General features: G+C 37.5%; 2 protein-coding genes across 2 annotated transcripts in view; one reads left to right on the plus strand and one right to left on the minus strand.

Annotated features, from left to right (window-relative positions):
* Positions 1 to 5166: 5166 nt before the first annotated feature.
* Positions 5167 to 14861, minus strand: coq7 (coenzyme Q7 homolog, ubiquinone (yeast)). Its single transcript, XM_052021404.1, has 5 exons — positions 14447 to 14861; positions 12295 to 12409; positions 10597 to 10736; positions 8652 to 8720; positions 5167 to 6713 (listed from the first exon to the last, which is right to left on the minus strand). The coding sequence occupies exons 1-5, from the start codon at positions 14699 to 14701 to the stop codon at positions 6636 to 6638; spliced, it is 657 nt and encodes a 218-aa protein (XP_051877364.1). The 5' UTR covers positions 14702 to 14861; the 3' UTR covers positions 5167 to 6635.
* A 249-nt stretch (positions 14862 to 15110) lies between these two features.
* Positions 15111 to 15575, plus strand: part of LOC127573252 (uncharacterized) — a 31946-nt gene continuing 31481 nt past the window's right edge. Inside the window, exon 1 of the mRNA XM_052021285.1 lies at positions 15111 to 15210. Within this exon, the coding sequence (XP_051877245.1) occupies positions 15164 to 15210 (47 nt within the window). The 5' untranslated portion in view covers positions 15111 to 15163. The remainder of the gene's footprint in view (positions 15211 to 15575) is intronic.

A 15575-nucleotide genomic window follows, 5' to 3' on the forward strand; every position in this document is an offset into this window, starting at 1 on the left:
GCATCCTATCCATCATCCTGAACATTTATTCATTCCACCATTGGTGGACCATGGCAGCAGTATCTACTAACTATAAAATACATTGCCGTTTTTTGCCAAGCTTACTTCAGCTACGACTTTCAAGCCCATCTCCTCAACTACCCAGAAGAATGAGAGCAGCAAGTGCAAAAGACTCCACCACCTTCAGGTTCCCCTCAATTTGCAAACCAGCCTGACTTGGAAATACAGTATGTTGCTATTCCTTCATCATCACTGTGTCTAAATCCTGAAGTTCCATAGGATTGCTGTGATTCAAGAAGGCAATTCAGGAGGATTGCTGTGAATCAAGAAGGCAATTTAACATTATTTTCTTAAGGTTAATTGGGGAGTTGGTGGGGGGGGGGGGTGGGAAGCAGGGATGCATAGAATACATGGTGGCTTTATCAGCAACTCCCTTATGCCATCAATGAATTTTAAATTGTGTTATTGTCCAAGTGAAAACATGAGAGATATTTCACTTTTAAAGCAGTAGATACTACAAAATGAATGATTTTTGCATTTGGAGGGGAAACAAATTAGAAAAAATAATTATGATTTTCCACTTTATTCAGAAAAAATTCAGTGTTCCATCCTACTTGGTTCTTTTGTTTTAGCCCGTGTCAATCTCAGCATTATGGTGCCATGTTAAACCAGGTGCTGAATTAGAATTGCCAATTCTCTCAAAGTAAACACTGCTATGCCACAAGGGGATATTCAAGCTGAGATAATCACAGCATTTAACAGGAACAAGATAAACACTTATAAAATGAAAATAATAAATTCCAGAAATATTTTGAATTTACACCTCTAAAACTATAAAAATTGCACACAGACCAATTATATGTAAATTAACAGTTGTCATATCTTTGCCTGAAGAATTGCCTTATACCATTATTTGAAGAAATAGCCAGAATTTGTTAACAACAGGTACCACAACATCATTAGTTGGTAAACTAATTTCAAAAACACTTGAATACAAACTTCGTTGGAACATCCATTCTTCAAGTTACTTATTTGTAGGGTGCACTTCTTCAGCTGGTGAGTATCATTATTAATATGAATTAGTTTTAAATAATATCTATGTTCAAGCCATAAAGTTGATTAAACTTCTTAGAAACCAGAAGTAAAATATTCAAATAACGAATTTGAATCTTGAGCAGAAACTACTGGAATAACAGATGCACTTTCTTGACAGACTTATCTATCCTGCATATAATACACCACCTAGTTTATCAACTCTTCCCTGAGCCCCAATGTTTAGTGCCACATTTAACCTTCTGTTTTATGGTAAGTAGTTATGGTTTATATTTTGCTGTAGTTGGCACAAAGTTCAGATAATGCCTTTTAATAGCAGTCACACTAACTAGGTCACATTGAATAGGTTCTTGCATGGTGAGGGCCTAGATGGTAATATGGTCATTTTTAGCACATTGTAAACATTGCATTCGTGTTAAGTTGAATATGTCATCACATTTAACTCATTGTCATTTGCTGTTTATCTCATGCAAATACACTGCAAAATAGGCAGTTTTGTCTTCAATACAGATTACACAAGAAATCAACAAGAAAATGAGCAACAACACACGCATGTGTACACAGCAGGACATTTTAAGCATCTCGTCTCAGCAGTGATCTTTAATTAACAACTTCTTTATATCACAAAAATGCCTCATTGGAACTTCCTGATTAACGTGTGGCAGAAGTCAGTGATACTGCTCTTGGGGGAAAACAGAAGATAATTTGCATTCAGAAATTCTGTAAACAAAAATAATATGTTCAACATATTACTAATTCCTGGTTAATTCTTCCTTCATTTAAACAATATAGCATGGAACAAGCAGGGAGCTATTGCCTGCTTCAGCCTTCTCATTTGTCCTGAGCTAGTTTGGTGATTAGTCCATTGTGATCAGCAGAGCGTGCATTTCCTGCAGGCCATTTCAGAGGAGAAGGTGTTCTCATAATGCCTGACTAAAGGGATCAGCAGAGACCAGGTACCTTAACAATTATAATTACATTTTTTGAATGTATAATCTTCTATGTCATTATGTATTCATTTAGTTTTGCATTAAATCCTCACAACTGGGTTTCTATTTAATATTTCTGGCTTTAAAAATTGAAGACAAATTTTACTATGGCCGAGCTTTTTCAATTTGGAGTGATTGGAGTGCAATCAAATAATATAAACTATTCAGCTGATAATCTGCAAGTACATCAACACATGTTAACATTGGAACAGCATATTTACTCAACTTGTGAGAATTCATTAGCTGCTTCCAAATAACTTTAAAATTCAGTCTCCAATTATTTTCAATGCTTTATTTCAGATAATGTAATGTAGTGCAGCAGAGGGCCATTGGACCTTGTTAAGAGTTAACCAATTAGTTACATTTCAGCACTGTGTATATTCTTTCCTTTTTAAGTACGTATATTTCCCCATTGAACTCCCTTTCACCACCCTTTCAAATGGTGAATTCCAGTCTCTTGCCAATCGTTTCTTTGCTTTTTCCATTAAAAATAATCTCTCAAGTATTTTATGATGTATTTTTCATTGGTTTGTGAAAAAACATGTTTGTTAATAATTTCACAAAATGGCAAATGGTAATTTTTGACTGTAGTCTAACATGACTTTTTTTGTCCATTGATTTTAGGAAACAGAGAGTCTAGTCTAAATTTGTCTAATTTTTGAAGCATTTTTATTCCCATGTAATCTAGTCACTTCCAAGTAAATCTACATCTTACCTTCTCAATTGTTTTAACATATTATAATGTGGAACTCAAAAGTTTCATATCAATTATTCTTGTGTGAAAAAATTCTCTTATGTAGCACATTTTTGCATGTGTGAATTGTCATTAATTGCAGTCAAATAAGATATATTTATTAGTCACATGTACATTGAAACAGTGAAATGCAGCTTTGCGTAGAGTGTTCTGGGGCAGCCCATAAGTGTCACCACACTTCCAGTGCCAACATAGTATGCCCACAACTTCCTAACCCGTCTTTGGAATGTGGGAGGAAACTGGAGCACCCAGAGGAAACCCACACAGACACGGGGAGCATGTACAAACTCCTTACAGACAGCGGCCAGAATTGAACCCAAGTCACTGGTGCTGTAATAGTGTTAGGCTAACCGCTACACTACCATGCCATACTTTATGTGCATGAAGTAAACTTCTACAAATTCAGCCCAGTCTCTTTGCATATTGTACCATATATAGACCCCATTCACTGTGCAGTGAAGTCAAAGAGAAATGAATGCATATTTTGATGCTAGTTGTGCGAAATTTATTTGCCAACACTGAAACAAGTTTTATTGGAAATTTGAGACTTATTTTAGCTTTAGTCTGAGAGCCACCTTACCTGGTTTGTCATCAAGGAGTCTGAGATGTCCTTCCTTGCCTCACTGCTAATATACCAAGCCTACAAACAAATGTCCTGGCAGTCCCCTTCTCAGCTGATCCTCCACCAATCGTGTGTTGAAACACTATGGCCTTCCCCACCTCCACAGGAGCCTGGTCTGATTGCTTGTCTGACAACCCAAACTCTTACCCCTTCACAAGTAAAAGTCCTAACCAATGATGTCTCCATCCACTCCAAGACCCTGACTCTAGACCCAAATCTCATTTCCTCTTTCTTCATTACCACCTCCTCCCACCCCACAATTAGTAGCCTACCTGACTACCACAATGGTAGAGCAAAGCCACTTGTTTGCACAGAGTCCTATCTATTTGCACACAAGGTCTAGACCATTATGAGTGATAGAATTTTGTTTCCAAGCAGACTTACCTACACAGGGTCCTTGATAGCCTCACTCTAATACACATTTCACAGTACTGAAGGTCTATTCAACTACTATATTCCATTACTAATCCCCTGAAACACAGCATTTCAGCTTTTTTTTTCTACCTTATCCACTGAGGTGCTGCCTTTAAAGTTTGGTGAGCCTGAGCTCTTAAATTTATATCACTTTGTCTTCCCCCATTCAGTATTTTTTAAACATAACGTACATTCTAACATGAATTCTTTTTGCCACTTTTCTTCCTAATTCCATCACTTTATCATTTTCTGTGTGCAAATTCCTTTCATTTTTAGAATATGTGTACCATTTTAACACTATCTGTAAGTTTGAACTCTACTCCTTGCAAAAGTCTTCTCGAGAACAGACTCTGTGGGATACCACTATATATTCCCACCTATTCTTGAAAACTACCATTCACTCCTTTTGTTTCTGACCTCTGATAAATATTTTTAATTTTCTATCTTCATCAAATTCCATATCCTTAAACGTTCTCCAAGTCTTCTGTATGGTCTCTATGAAAGGCTCACTTAATCTTCCATCCATCACCCCCTTAATGAATCAGAGCATAGAATTGTACAGCACAGAAATGGGTCTTTTGGAGCACCTCATCCACGTTGACTGTGATACCGATCCAAGCTAATCCCAGTTGCCTGCATTAGACCCATATCCCTCTATACTTATTCTATCAAAGTACCTGTCCAAATGCCTTTTTAAACATTGTATCAGTGAGGTCTGTCCTGTATAATCTTGCTTTCTGAAATTCATGTTAACTGTTTTGAATTATATTAGTAATTTCATCTTAAAATAAGGATTCTGTAACACTTTGGACCTCAGGTGTTAAGATAACTTGGCTGTAATTGCCTGAATTTGCTGAGCCTTGTTTTCTGTAAATCAGTATCACTCTTCAGTCCTCAGGCACTTTCAATTGTAGACTGAAATATAATTTATTATGCCTTCACAACAGCATTTCTTCAATTTCCCGTAGGAAGCTCAGATGGACCGCATTAAGTCACATCACTCTTTAAAGAGTGATGTATGGTAGTGGCTAAACAGCTGGATTGTGTTTTTTTTAAAACGTGTTGTTTACCTTAAACACTCTCCCTTTTAATGAATCTTCACCTTTGTCAATATTTGCAAAATATCCTTCAATATCTTATTATCTCTCAATGCATCTGCAATCACATCAGGGCTTACCTTGTCTCACACTTTCCCTTTAGTAAATCCTGATGTGAATTTATTACTAAACAACAGTACCAATTTTCATCAATTCCCACTAATTTATTCAGATGTTGAAGGTAGGGTCATGAAAATACATAAAACAGAGGTGAAACACTGGGAAAATGGAAGACAGTTTCCTTAAGTGTTCTTTTTATTATTTTCACTTCAGTGTGGGATCTTCACCCACCCACCTTGCTTGGCGACAGTAAAACTCTGATAATCCGTTATCCAAAAATACAGATGGTTCAGTGTCTGGTTCCCAGGTTCCCTTCAAACTTACCTGGTTTGCTGCCCACACTCCTTTGAGAGTTACCAGGACTATGTTTCCTGAGCTGCCTTTAAACTTACAGATGTGTCTAAAAACTATGGTGTAACAGCTAAAAAAGAAATTGAACTCAAGGTGTTTTGGAGTATGAATAGGAATAACAGCTGATAGTTCAGCACCAAAGCCCTGAATGCGCCAGATTATTTGGAAATCTGAATAAATGCCTCTCTGCATCCTAGTCACAACCTACACTAGTTTTGTATCATCAGTAAACATGGGTATTTTGATTCCAACTGAAACTCAGTCATACAAATACATTTGTAAATAATTTATATATGATTTAGGCTTTTGTTAAATATTCTTGCTAGCAGGAACTGAAATAAGTCAACTGCTGTAAGGGAATGTTGCTAAATGAAGATACTGCAAAGCTTACAATATTCAAATACAGAGCAAATAGAAAACCTCTCTGTTTAATTTGTTGCATACTGACCCCAGCAGATGCAGCTTGGAAATGCATGCACAGATTTTAAACAGCTTGGGAGAAAGTTATCAGGAAGTATATTTTAAGACGTTTTCAAATATACATTTTCCTAAAGGCACAATAAAATATTAAATAATTGCTTAAGGATTCAAAATTTAACTCCAGATCACAAAACATGCTATCTTTTTGCAACTATTAGTTAAGTTTCACTGGATTATTAACAATTAAAATAAGCAGTGCAATTCCTTATGATACAGACTTCTTTTACAGGTATGGTTTCAAGGTGTCCTCCAGTCCTTCTCCCAAATAACTATTGTTCACCTGAATCTTGACATTCAGCATGGACAAAGCAGCTGATAGTATAAATCATGGCCAGGGATTACTAAACCAGTGGTTAAAAACTCTTGACCATTTTTTCCTTCTCTAACATAATTACCTGATCTACTGCCCAACTTGGGCTAACCAACTGAGCAGGACAATACCCTTACCTCTGAACTATTTGGGTCTGATCATGGAGGAAATCTACAGCTGACTCTGTGAGAACACATATACATCTCATCAGAACTTTAATTCAGTTTACAATTTTATGGTGCTCTGGTGAAATGTCCAAATACTTCCTCAATATTTAGGTAGCAAGAGGAATTTCTCACAAGCCCAATTAATCATGAGGTGGCAGTAAACCCTGGAAAATAACCACCAAGGGAAAAACCTGCATACATAGAGACATTTACCTTCATAATTGAAAAAAATTGCAGCATTACTGAATATCAAAAAAAGTAGACATTAATCTATTTTGTTACATATTCATAATCTATATTACAGACTGTACAGAGAAACAATTTTATGGAGGAAGTGTTTAAATGCGTTCAGATATGTAGATGGCAGCCTTGCATCCAACTTGTATTATATTCTTCAATAATGAATAAGCAGGTGCCTAAAAAACAGGATTTTGAAGATGAGTCAAAATGGGCACATATACAAATTTTACAAATCTACTGTATAGCATTTTAATAGTTTCCATACTTTGTCAGTCTTCATTCTTCAACGGATATCTATATTCTACACTAAATTTCACTTAATTGTCTTAAGATTGTAAAAGGTGTAATACAAATACATATCTTTCATACCTTTCCAAAAACATGATTAGGAAGTAAAAAGGAAAATAGGTTTCAGTGCAGAGGAACCTCAGAAAATTAGGGAATGATGCAGTACAGAAAACTGTTCAACCCACTGTGTCTATGCTCACTCTTTGAAAGAGTTCCCCAGTTAGTTACACATCTCTTTTTTTTCTCCTATAATGCTGAAAATACATTACCCAAAAAATGTTAACCTATTCCCTTTCGAAAGTTACTTCTAAGTTGTCCTGCTCATAACAACCAGATGAGTAAATATCCTCATGTTGCCTCTGACTCATTTGCCAATTTCCTTAAATCTATGCCAACTGGTTACTAATTCTTATCCCACTAGAAACACTTTTTCTCCATATTTAGTCTGTTAAAACCCTCCATAATTTTGAACACCTATCAAATCTCCCCTTAACCTGCTCTGTTCCAAGGTGAACATTCCCAGAATCTACAGTTTCTCAAAAAAAACTGAAGTCACATCCGAATACCATTTTGATAAATCCCTCTGTGCCCATCCGTCCATAAAACATAGAGAAAATGCAGAAAATAATGACAAAGCGTAATGGAAACATGTGCAGTTCAATGACACTTGTCATGGAATCTGGATGGTGTGAAATGGCAATGATTCTAAATTTTCAAATTACAAAGACACTTCATGAAATTACACAAAGTTGTTTTGGGGACTACAATGAAAATATAATTATTCTGGTGTGTATCCTCTTTCAACCCCACCCTCCAGCTGTCCTGGCTTATATCATTATTCCACAATGGTCCACGGCTGATCTAATATGGGAATTTTAACTTGGTGCTTGATTAAGGCATTCCCTGATGGTTGCTAGGATCTAAAACCCTTGCAGGTGAAGAAATAGCAGAGGAACGAAGAAACTCCTTAATGAACCAGTTCAATAGAAGCAAATGGATTCCGTACTCCTTAACTTTGATGATCGGTATTAGGAATGTAACAAATACAGGGATAGAGTGGGAATAAGCTGCTCATTTTCAGGTTGGGAGGTTACAACTAGATGTGTACTGCAGGGATCAATGCTGGGGCCCCAACTGTTCACAATCTACATCAATAGGGGGACCAAGCTTAACATACCCAAATTTGTTGATGATACAAAGCTGGCTAGCAGTCCAGATATGAGGAGGAGGCAGAAAGGTTTCAAGAAGATATAGATAGATTGTGAATGGCAACTAACAGAGTGTAAACTGTGGAAAAATGTGAAATCTTCCACTTCAGTGGAAGAAAAGTAGAAAAGCAGAATTTGTTAAAAAAATAATTAGAGATTGAAAAGTGTTGATATTAAGAGGAATTGGGTATCCTTGCACATAAATCACTGGAAGTTAACGTGCAAGTACAGTAAGCAATCAGGAAAATAAATGATATGTTGGCTTTATTTCAAGATAATTTGAATACAAAAAAAAGACATCTTACCACAATGATTGACTCTTTTCTTTCCCCACATTTAGGCCACCCAGCACATAGAGGGTACCAATGCACCAAAGGTAGAAATGCAGCTTTTCAACTAGTCACCAAAATGCGTAGGGCCATTACCCCAGTTAATAAATCCTATTTTTCTCAGTCACTGCAGGGAAGTATTTGTCCTTTTGATATTGCCCCTCCCAAATCTAATTATCTGAGGTCATACCATATGCTGACATCATGAGAAATAAACTACAACACCACAATATGTCATAACTCAACAGAAACCCAATGGACAGTACATTTCTGAGAGCCAACAGCCTACCATTTCTGCATCATGTGCTAATCCTGTGTCATGATGTTCCAGTTCTTCATCTCTGAATTTCTTTAATATCTGAAAGAAAGGTAGGCTTAATCTTTTACATTGCTGTAAAGATATTATATTTTATTGAATAACTTAAGACCACAAAAAGGTCAAATTAAATATATTTTTACTATTACAACTCTACCGGTGGATTATTAAGTGTTAGTGCTCAAGTCCTGAACAAGAATGTTTGAATTTGATTACAATATATCTCTTGACTCTCCATGACATACAACTATGCATTTCTGGAAGGGAAATGAAAGCATGATCTGTCCTAATTTTTCACATTCTAAACATGCAGTTTTTAAAATAATATTTACACAATACACTGAAATTCACTGCAGACTGTATAAATAGAAACATTATAAAGTTTAAATAAAATGATAGCACCATTATACTGTCACATTTGTCAATTTTTAAATATCTTTTCAATGCATTCTATAATCTGATTGAGTGCACTGAAGCCACCTGGCATTAAGTCTACAAAGAGAAAATGCTGCATCACTTGGACTTCCCTCTACGTTTTTGACAATTTCGATACAAAGGGACATTTAAGTGGTTCCTGGGCAATTCAATGGAATAGAAATTTCCTAAGCGAGATATTGTACCAAGACTGTCATCATAAAAATGAGTTATTCATATCAAATAATCCTGCAGAAATATCCTTGGAACTACACTGCTTGTGTGCTCAATATTAGCTACAACTATCCTGCTGTTATAAGACTATTGAATGGTTCCCTAGTACCATAAGATGGACTCTTGACCTCACAATCTACCTCGTTTTGACCTTGCACCTTATTGTCTACTGCACTGCACTCTCTCTGTAACTGTAACGTTTTATTCTGCACTCTGTTGTTGTTTTTCTACTGTACTACCTCAATGCACTGTTGTAATGAATTGATTTGTACAAATAGGATGCAAGAGAAGTTCTTCACTGTACCTCAGTACATGTGACAATAATAAACCAATTCACCAATTTATTTACTAACTAAGTTTAACCTGCACTTTAATTCTGTTATTTTGACAACCTTAATTACTGTGCAAATACCATGAGGAAAATAATCATGAAAGGAGTAATTCTGGATGTTAAATGTATAGTTTTTTTAAAATCTTAACACTGAACAGCTGGTTAGATGCAGAACCAATAAAACTCCAAAAGCACACAAAAAATCTGAAATGTTACTGTGCATGCAACATACTAATTTATTTTTTTAATAGAGAAATGTATGTATCTGGTCAAGGCAAAGGTACAAGTGTTAAGGAAGTGGATGAGTATTTCATGTTTTACCTCCATACACCAGGAAACAATCACAGATGTAGCCCAACACTCACATAGCTGCATGTAATAAATATCTACACCCCTGTCTTATTAAGAACAGGCCATATTGCACCTGCAATTTTTCACTTCAATTTATACTGAGACTTCATGTTCTATTTATCTTATGTGCCAATTCGGGATTCGAGTTGATGGGTACTCTTCATACCACTTACTCAAATTAATTTTATTCACTGTAATTGTTATTTTAACTTGCAATGAGCCAAGGAATAGCAGGTATCCCTCAACTTATCCTATGGAAATTCTGTGATGCTATTATACTTCTTGTTTATGAACTTTAGGTGACACCAAAACTACCAGTGTAGCTCAACAAAACTACCCAACAGAATTTTTGTCTTGCACACAACACAGGAAATGTTACTGAAAATCCAAGCAATCATTCACTGGCAAACATTGAGAGAAGGATTAAAATTTACAATGATGTGTTTCAGAGATGGCTTAGATCATGAAGCATTAACGGTAACTGGTATTCTGAAGTTATTGCTCTGTGTTAATACATTTAAATATTTCTGCACTAACACTTGACCTAGAAAGATTTAATTATCTTGCACAAGTGAAAAGAATGCTTACTTCAAGTAATTCTTTGTGTCTTTCTGGATCATCTTCCATTAACGTCCTGATCTGATTGTTATAATGCTGTGATATACTCTCTTCCACTGCCACGGTACAGGCCATGGCACCTTCTTTTCCTAAAAGGGCTGTTGTAGCTCCTGTAAAATGGTGACAGAAAATACCATTTATAATCATCTCAGCAATCATACATCATTTCAAGATCAACAATCACAAACAAAATACATACATTGGTTGCAGTGAATCAGAGGATTTACTACTTTTTAATGGGTGAGTATGTCATAATATCAGGGTCAATGACTTACATTGAATGAACACTATTAAAACTTTTTTCCCAGAAATATATTACATTCTTAACCTGAATGTAAATTACAATAACAAAATCTGTAACAGGTGTTAGATTTTCATCTCTCCTCCTCCCTCAGACACACATGTATACATGCTCACACACACGCGCACACACACACGTGCACACACACACACGTTTTTGGAAACGTAATTTTTGCCTCAAATATCTCAGAAAACCTTGAGAAAAAAGAGCAGAATATTCCTTCAATACAATAAGATACATTGCCTGCCTAGGTAACATGATCTCATTTCCGCTCAAAAGCTTAGTTGTGGTCAAAACTAGGTAAACTCTTAGAAAATATTTAAGGTTTTAAACTAAAATTTTAATAAAGATATTAAAACATACAAAACAGAATTCAATGTTTAAATTACTTGCGCAAAATATGCATTGCTTTATGTTGATTAAATCCTTATTTTGGCCATTTCGGTTACAGTAAAATTCTGATAATCCAGCACCTTTGGGACTTTTGTGGTGTTAGCAGACTGGCAGATTCTCTGGACCATGTGATCTCTACTGATCCCCCAACACCACCAGACTTAAGGACAGCTTCTACCCCACAGTGATAAGACTATTCAACAGTTCCCTTATACAATGAGATGGACTATGACCTATGACCTCACGATCTACCTTGTTGTTACCTTGCACCTTATTGCACTGCACTTTCTCTGTAGCTGTGACGCTTTACTCTATACTGTTAGTTTTTTTTACCTGTACTACATCAATGGACTCTGTACTAACTTGATGTAACTGCACTGTGTAATGAATTGACCTGTAAGATCGGGTTGTAAGACAAGTTTTTCACTGTACCTCGGTACAAGTGACAATAATAAACCAATACCAATACCAAATACACATTTTTAATTTGTTTTGTTTTAAGACGTTACACAGTACTAAAATAATTTTTCCAGTGAATCAGCTTAGTTTAAAGCACAAGCATGAAATAGGGCCACAATAACATTAAAAGGATCATGGAACATCCTATAGCGAGCGCAGCACTAAGGTTAAAAGGAGCACGGGTAACAGAATCAAGTGAGGCAAATGCTGAACCATTGGGATTTCCAAACAATGGGATAGGGAATTATCAGAGTTTTATTGAGAAAAAGCAGCAGATAATAAAATATTGAGAAAGCCATCTGAGCAACTGGAGAAATCAGGGAGTTAAATTGCATAACTATAATCATATTATCTAACTGAAAAATGTAGTTATTGCATTCCTATAAAACACCAATTACAGCACGAAAAGGACCTACTGGAGTAATGATCCTGCAGGTACTTGTGTGTTTTCATTACAATACTTAATATACATTGATTGAATGTGTAAGTGATTTTGAATAAATATGAATATTTACCCAACATGTACCCTGCAATATTCCAGATAGGTATAAGTAGGGTTGGTCGAACTCTGTGATCAACTATCAATTCATTGAATTTCTCCAGATGTTCTTTTTCTTGATCCCACATTTGCTGTAAAATGAGTGTTGATTTCAGTTAACTTACTGAACGATGGATATAGACTCCCTAAAATCTAAACCTGATGTAGTTTATGCATATTTTTAGGAAGAAGATACTAATCGCCATTTTAAATATGCACATATTTCAACTTTACTTTTCAACAATTTACTTCAGAAATTATTGAAAAATAGCTATTTATTTTAGTAATAAGATAGTACATTTAAAACGACCAGGTAAAATAATATAGAAAGCAAGTGAACACATTTGACATTGTGAACCCATTTTAGTGTTAACAATCAACAATGTTACAAAACCCATTGTTTTGCAGAGTATTCTGAACTATCCAATCAATATGCAACATGTATAAAAAGGTATAACGGACCTCTCGCAAAATAAGGGGTCTGCCATTTCTTCACCCAAAGGGTGGTGAATCTTTGGAATTCTCTAGCCATGAGAGTGGGGAGGCTCAGTCACAGAGCAGAATCAGAGATCTGTAAAGGCCTTCCTCGGGTTACAAATGGGTTCCGTTTTTACAGACATCCATAAGTCAATTTTGTCCATATGTCAGAAAGTACACAAAAATCACATGATATGGTAAACATACCTCCAGTTATGTAATGAGTAGTATTGATGAGGGCCAATTAACATGAATATTTATTTATTGCCTTCCCCCACCTAGTTACAATGGTACGGAATCAGGATGTCCCAAGCTTAATGGCTGATTTTGATGGGCTTGAAATATCAGTGAATGTTACATTGTTTAACAAAGTATCAATGTACAAGTATCAATAGAAGCGATTACTTGTCAATTTCAGTGGCTTCCTGTGGCGAAACCAACAGCCTGTGTTCTTAAGAGATAAGATATCTTTAATAGTCACATGTACGTTGAAACACACAGTGAAAATGCACCTGTTGTGTAGAGTGTTCTGGAGGCAGCCCACAAGTGTCAACACATTTCCGGCACCAACACAGCATACCCACAACTTCCTAACCTGTATGCCTTTGGAATGTGGGAGGAAACCAGAGCACCCAGAGGAAACCCACACAGACACGGGGAGAACGTACGAACTCCTTACAGACAGTGGCCGGAATTGAACCCGAGTCACTGGCACATAAAGCGTTACGCTAACCGCTACACTACCGTACCCAATTACTGTACAGAGCATACATGTAAACAGTGCTTCTCCACCCCTCCACTCCCAAGACTGGTTCTCGTTTGAATGTAGTAAAATTTATGGGAGCTCGTTCATACATACAGGATGTCCATATGTCAGGTGTTCATAACCCAGGCAGGGCCTGTAGATGTTTGGATGGGGTGAGTGCAGGAAACTGGCACCCCAGTTAAAAGATTATGTCAGTTAATAGGTACAAAGAGTTTGCTTCTATTTCTTTTGTTTTTACCATCTTTCCCAAGATTATTCACCAATGATTTTAAAAATAGTCAAATATCAGAGGGTAAGTTAGGTGACAAATGGATAACTATGACTGCAGACGTACAAAATAGATTTCAAATGTGCAATTTAACATTAGAGAATCTTAACAAAATGCAGCTTAGATTGATGTGTGGGTTGGTGCAACAGTTGGTAATAAACAGTCCAGGCAATCCTACTCACTGCACCTGACAAGTGCTGAATTAGATAGTTGCAACCAACTTGGAAATTACTACCAGTTTTGATTGAATGGATTAGATACAAAAAAGGGACCTGAAATTCTTGATATAATCCCAGCTGTACAACTGCTTGTTTCATTAGCCTAAGGTGAGGAAGGGGCAAGTTCAAGGAGATGTGCGGGGCAAGTTTTTGTTTACACAGAGAGAGATGGGTGCCTGGAATACGCTGCCAGGGGTGGGAGTGGAGACAGATACGATAGAGGCGTTTAAAGAAGCTCTTAGATAGGCACACGAATATGCAGAGACTGGAGGGATATGGACATTGTTTTGGCAGAAGGGATTAGTTTAGTTAAGCGTTTAATTACTGGTTTAATTAGTTCAGCACAGACAACATGGCGGGCCGAAGAACCTGTTGCTGTGCCGCACTGTTCTATACCAACCTGTATCACCGGCCCCACCGAGGTTCGGCCTAGCACCGCCATTTGGCCCGCATAAATACGAGTAGCCCCGTATTCCCCCGCATGATCCACTCGAATGATCCTCCCCAGCAGCTGCCTTTCGGCCCGGCTGCTCAGACTGCGCGCCGCCTGCACCCCCTCCCGGCAAAACCCCGCGCTCCGCCGCTCCAGCAACAAGCCGCCAGGCCTGCCGCTCCTAGCCAGCAGCAGAGCGGAGAAAGCGGCCACCCTCTCCATGAATGCAAGCGCCCGGCTCACACAAACCCCAGGCCCAACCGCGCAGGGTCCTACACTTGCTGCTTCCCTAACATGTGCCTCCACCAAACGGCGGCGCCATCCACCTCCTACAAGCAATAAACCTGCCAGAATATGAGTAAATAATGCTACCAAGTTGGATTTTGTTTCGTACTACAAGAATGGTTGCTTATTTCTTTTTTTAAAAAAACTAATTCGGACACCCCACTCCCCACTGGGTGAAAGACCCAGCGTCCTCCCTTTCTATTGGTGACTTCCGACACCGAAGCTGCCAGGTTATTTGATGGTGTGACTGTCAATCAATCCGCTTCTGCCTGCCCCTCCTCCCCAGGTTGCCCCTGGAGACCGGACGCCCATCACTGAAGATGTTTGGTGCTGCAGTGCAACAGAGGCGCTCCCTGGACTAACTGAGCTGCCACTGACTTGCAGAGCATCGCCTGAACAATGTTTGGCTCTTCCAAGGATGTCATCGACTCTGTTGCTAACAATTTGTAAGTCACTTTAATTTACACTCTATTTTGGTTTCCGAATGATAATCTTGATGGTCACTTCGAGATTATTTGTGACAAAAGTTTAAACGATTTGCTCGTTACTGTCATTGGAGAGCAGTAGGAATCTTGTGCGTACCGTCATAAATTAAGCAGAACACACTATTAGTACTTAAGGGTTCAGTTAGCACCTTCCATATTTCACTATAGCATTGGAGGAAGCCACTCAGGCCATCGAGTCAACGCTGGCCCTAACAGCAACCCAAATAATCTCGTTCCCCACTTATTTCACTACAGCCTAAACTCTCTCATGTGCCTAGTAACTCCTCCATGATTCTAATACTACTGATTTATACTAGGGGTCACCT

This window comes from Pristis pectinata, chromosome 8 (assembly GCF_009764475.1).
Source record: "Pristis pectinata isolate sPriPec2 chromosome 8, sPriPec2.1.pri, whole genome shotgun sequence".
NCBI classification, from domain to species: domain Eukaryota; kingdom Metazoa; phylum Chordata; class Chondrichthyes; order Rhinopristiformes; family Pristidae; genus Pristis; species Pristis pectinata.

Excerpts from the sequence above, each read along its gene's own strand:
- coq7 (XM_052021404.1), bottom strand. The coding sequence starts at position 14,701 with ATGGAGAGGGTGGCCGCTTTCTCCGCTCTGCTGCTGGCTAGGAGCGGC. Across the intron at positions 12,410-14,446 it reads CGGTGGGGCCGGTGATACAG|CAAATGTGGGATCAAGAAAA; the intron begins GTTGGTATAGAA and ends CTCATTTTACAG. Across the intron at positions 10,737-12,294 it reads TATTGCAGGGTACATGTTGG|GAGCTACAACAGCCCTTTTA; the intron begins GTAAATATTCAT and ends ACCATTTTACAG.